At 44.4% G+C, this 4504-nt stretch overlaps 1 protein-coding gene across 1 annotated transcript; it reads right to left on the bottom strand.

Annotated features, from left to right (window-relative positions):
• Nucleotides 1–1732: 1732 nt before the first annotated feature.
• CUNH21orf140 (chromosome unknown C21orf140 homolog) lies at nucleotides 1733–2494 on the bottom strand. Its single transcript, XM_085297714.1, has one exon. It carries the CDS (start codon nucleotides 2492–2494, stop codon nucleotides 1733–1735), a length of 762 nt encoding a protein of 253 aa, XP_085153840.1.
• Nucleotides 2495–4504: the final 2010 nt, after the last annotated feature.

Here is a 4504-nt window from a genome sequence, read left to right as displayed (position 1 = left end):
GAATGAAAGTGTTGCAATTTGGCYCTAAACTCAAAATTGTGCAAGCAAGGGTAGAAGAGACTGGTAAGGTTGAGTTGTGATGAGGAAACAGTCTGGGACTCTGTTCAGTTCAGATTCTGGTCTYACTCCATTTTATGTAAATCCAGAGCAGAGCAATGAAGCCACTGGGTTTGTGCTGATGCGACTAGGACTGCAGTTAGTGCACTGCTGGTTCTCTATAGCTTTATGCCTATAGTACAGTGCAGTTTCATTGAGTGAAGGCAGACAGAGTCATTGTGAAAGTGGGCTGTGCATCATTTGTTTCTTCAGAAAACCAAGCTACTGTGCAATCATTGTCTAYCCTTGTGATAAAGAGGCACTGGACCTATTTCTCTTCTCAAGATGGTTTCACACCACTTCATTGACATTTAGTGAAGCAATTGCTGCTTCAAAACAGTGTGGAACTTTATTCAGGGCCACAACAGCAAGACAAAAAAGGCATTCCTGCCCTTCTCCAACCCCTCTCCCTTTTTTAACGCCCACTCTTTCTGCCCTRCAATTGAAGCACTTAATTTTCTATTCCCTACTTCTTCTGTATTTGTAAAAAATGAGCAGTCATTTTTGGCTGATGCACACAAAGCTGAGAAGAGATGGTTATTTGTCTCTGTATATTCATTTCTCAGCTTTAGAAAATTACATGCACCAATTCTTTTAAAGGTGAAGRAGACTTCCTTATTAGATACATCTTTGCCACGCCAAATCACAGTGCTCTTATAGATGTTTTCCACACACACTAGAAGAACAGCACAGGCTTTTCTCAGTATCTTGAGATGTTTTAGTAAACCTGTGAATCATCTCATAATTTTTTTTATATGTTTATGGTTTTGATTCTCTATCTTAGAAGTACACAATAAACATACCAAGCATTGAGCAACATCATAGAGAAACACTTTATAAAAACAAGAGAATGTACAATGAACTTGAAAAGTAATTCATTTTAAAATGATGTTAAGAAATACTGTTTTGCATCACTCATAAATAATCTTTTGAACTCAGTTCCATGAGAAATCATTACATCTCAGTGCCCAGTAGGACCCAAACAAAAATGCATCAATGTGATGGATAAAGAAAATCTCTAGTGATAGATGCCATATTTTGTCCTCAGAGTCTGAACTCTTCATGTTTTAGAGCCTGAACCAACCCTTGGAAAGGAACTTTCCTTTTAACAAAATCTCTTCTACCTTTCAATGTRATATCTATTGCTGACCATTGTTAGAAGCAAGATACTAGGCAAAATGGACTGTTAAGTTGTCATCAGATGTTAATGCCTGTATTATCAAGAAAGTCCATCCATTTGGATCAAAGACAGGATTGATCTGCAGAATTCAGTTTGTAGCCCAATTTTCTTCAAAATTCAGGCTATTTATGTCTGTGGCTAGGTCTCATGATTCTCACAACAGGGGAATTTATCCAGAAGGCAAGCTAACGCAATCCTGGGTGTGCTTTGAGCCCATTTTTGTAATATGGCAAATTAACTCTCCCTTTCAGTGCATGTGTAACACATACCAACCTAGTCCTGCAATGTATCTAAAACTTAACATTCATATTTAAAATGATCTCTTTTATTAGAACTATTGACAGGTGTGTTTTGTGTTTGTATCCTTTGAAGGAAAGAGCTTGGCAAGGCTGGAACAGGCTACATGATTAAAAAACAGTCAAAGCACCTTTGAGGCCTGCCTGCAGGAAGACCCATTTAAGAAAATGTGTCCAGGTAGTAGTTCTCCCATCTCTTCACCTTGTTAATCGCTACCTTCCATTTATTTGGGGTCATCTTCTCTACTCCTTTCATAATCAAGTCACTGAAGAGGATACACCTGTACGAGTAGGTCCTCTCAATAGACCTCAGGGCAAAGCCCTGCCTGTTGTTTATAATAAACCATTTCAAAGAAGACCAAGCAACATCCATAGGATAGAGATAGCTGTAAGATGAAGGCACAGCAAGAAGCTCATGGCCATTGGCTCTAGCAATTTCAGGGCAACACTTAATGCTGGACATATAGATGACTGGCTGGACTGGAGGCTGAGTTCCCATCTCATGATCCTTGACTTCTTTTGTCCCCACACGCATTGGCTGCCTTTTGTCCCTCGTCACAATTACACATTTCCCATAGGACAGAGTCAGAGATTCACATAACTCCTGAAAGATGGCTTCCTGCCAGTGGATGGACAGTTTATCTCTTAATAGCAGTCTGTACCTCCAAGGCACCCACCCTTGGCTGCTGCCAGCATGAACAAGTGTCCATATTGGCCAGCTCAGGCTATCTTCCTCAGCTGTTTTATCTCCTGTTATGGTGCTTTCTGGAATATCTGTTTCTCCTAAAAAAATGGTGTTGTAGCCCTTAAGCTGCAGCGTCCTCAGAGCTTTTAAATATTGCAGGCACTGCGTCTGTGAAGCAGCATCAAAGTAGCCTCTGTGTATGACGTGCCTGAGAAGTGGATTTGCAAAGCGCTGCATGTTGGTGTCCTGAGAGAGTCGTGASGCTCTGAGGAGAAGGAGGTGGAAATCGATGAGCTCATAACAAGCCCTGCTACCCACCAGCCGTGTCACAACCAATGAGTGTCATGAGTTCCAGGTATCACAGAATCATAGAATCAGTAAGGTTGGAAGGGACCTCTGGAGATCATCTAGTCCAACCTCCCTGCTCAAACAGGGTCACCTAGAGCATGTTAGACAGGGTTGCATCCAGGCAGGCTTTGAATATCTCCAGAGAAGGAGACTCCACAGCCTCTCTGGGCAACCTGTTCCAGTACTCCGTCACTCTCACAGTGAAGAAATTCCCCCTCCCGTTCAGGCAGAACTTCCTGTGCTTCAATTTCTGCCCATTGCCTCTTGTCCTGTCACAYGGGACAACTGAAAAGAGTAGCCGATCAAAACATGGATGTCTTGGAAAACAGTAGCCYCACCAGGCTGAGTAGGCTGTAATTTTGCAGCTCAAAGCTTCTCACATCAGGATGTTGCTCATCTTAAATATCATGATTCCCCTCTTGGAGTGCCGAGTGGAGTTCTCAGGCCTGGCGTATGCGTGTAGGTGAGCCATGTGCCTCTGAAAGGGGTCCAGAGGGATTGGGAGGCAGAGGAAGGAACTGCTCAGGATCAGCACAGAGATTGCACCACTGCTCAAGCCAGGCTATAAGGAACATCCATGGCTGGGCAATTTGAAGTCTCATTCTCCTTGGACTTGTGGTGCCTGCTGAAGGAAGCATCTCTGTCCTATTGGCATCCACAGCCTAGCCATACCCAGCTGCATCTACTGCAAGGACGTGTCTGTAGTTGTTTGTTTGTTTCTTTCTTTCCAAAGAAATAAGCAGAACTCATTTTTCACTTCTGAAACATGTTTGAAAATACCAGCCCCTCTATAACAGCCTACTGAGTAAGAACTAGGAGTGGGGGAGGCTTGAGGTGGGAATGGAGCTTAGTGAGCATAAGCATTACATTTATGGTTGTGCTCTTGCTTATGCTCAGTGCGCACTGAATCCTGCTGTTTTCCATGGGATAGTTTTAAGATCAGAGGAAGAAACTGGCCCCTCCCCTCCCTGGCTAGTCTATGGCCTTGTGGAAGACCTGAAACCCTTCAGGTGGAGGGGTGACCTCTGCAAGTGCCTCTGTGCAAGGCATGCCTAATCCTGCGAGTGTGTGAGGTGCTGGCAGGCTGTGTGTGCCACACTGTGAGGTATGCCTGGTGCCTGGTTTCCAACAGAGCAACTTCTGTGCAAGATGCACCATGCTCAGCATGCTCATCCTCACCAGAGGATAGGACAAGGTACAGCTCCAGGTCTCTGGAGGGGGAAGAAATAAGTGACACCACAGACATCAGGATGAGTGTGAGGTATTTTTAGAAGTCATTTATTACTTAGAGTCCCTCTAGATTCCCACTGGCTTCTTTTTGTGCTGGCCCCACAGACAAACCCTTGAGGGACCAGCATTGAGTCTGACACCAATACCCTCACTTGCCCCCAAGAGCAAGCAAAGCCTTTGGAAAATGTGATGAGATCATGGGGTAGAGAAAAAAAGTACCCCTGTGGTATTATCTGAATGCATGGGCCAAAACCAGAGTCAAAGCTGAAGGCTGAAGAAGCATTGCCCTGCTACCAAGGCAAAACTGAGCTGGAGGCCACAGGAGCATATGGCAAAATGGGGGCTGCAGGTGGGCTTACCCTGGGGAAGGGCATGGAGCAGCATAAGGTGAAGACTATTTTGACCCATCTGGTTTCTTACCTGTCCCTCCTCCTTCCTTCTGATGCACGTGCAGAATTTTACCATGGGAACAAACTTGTCAGTAACAGGACTGTTAAATTGCTCATGCTCAGCTACAGCTATGAGGCCGGGAGTAAATGCTGGCAGTATTACCAGACTACCAGATGGAGTTGAACAGCACAAATGTGTCAGTCTCTGATGACAGCCCACATGTCCTTGTCTACCTCTGAAATGAAGATACTTCTCAGTCTATGTCATCCCCTCTTGAAC

This window comes from Rhea americana, unplaced genomic scaffold, assembly GCF_003343005.1.
Source record: "Rhea americana isolate MKP2758 unplaced genomic scaffold, rheAme1 scaffold_130, whole genome shotgun sequence".
Lineage (NCBI taxonomy): Eukaryota > Metazoa > Chordata > Aves > Rheiformes > Rheidae > Rhea > Rhea americana.
Note: the sequence above shows the minus strand (reverse complement) of the source record. Positions and strands in the feature narration are given on the sequence as shown.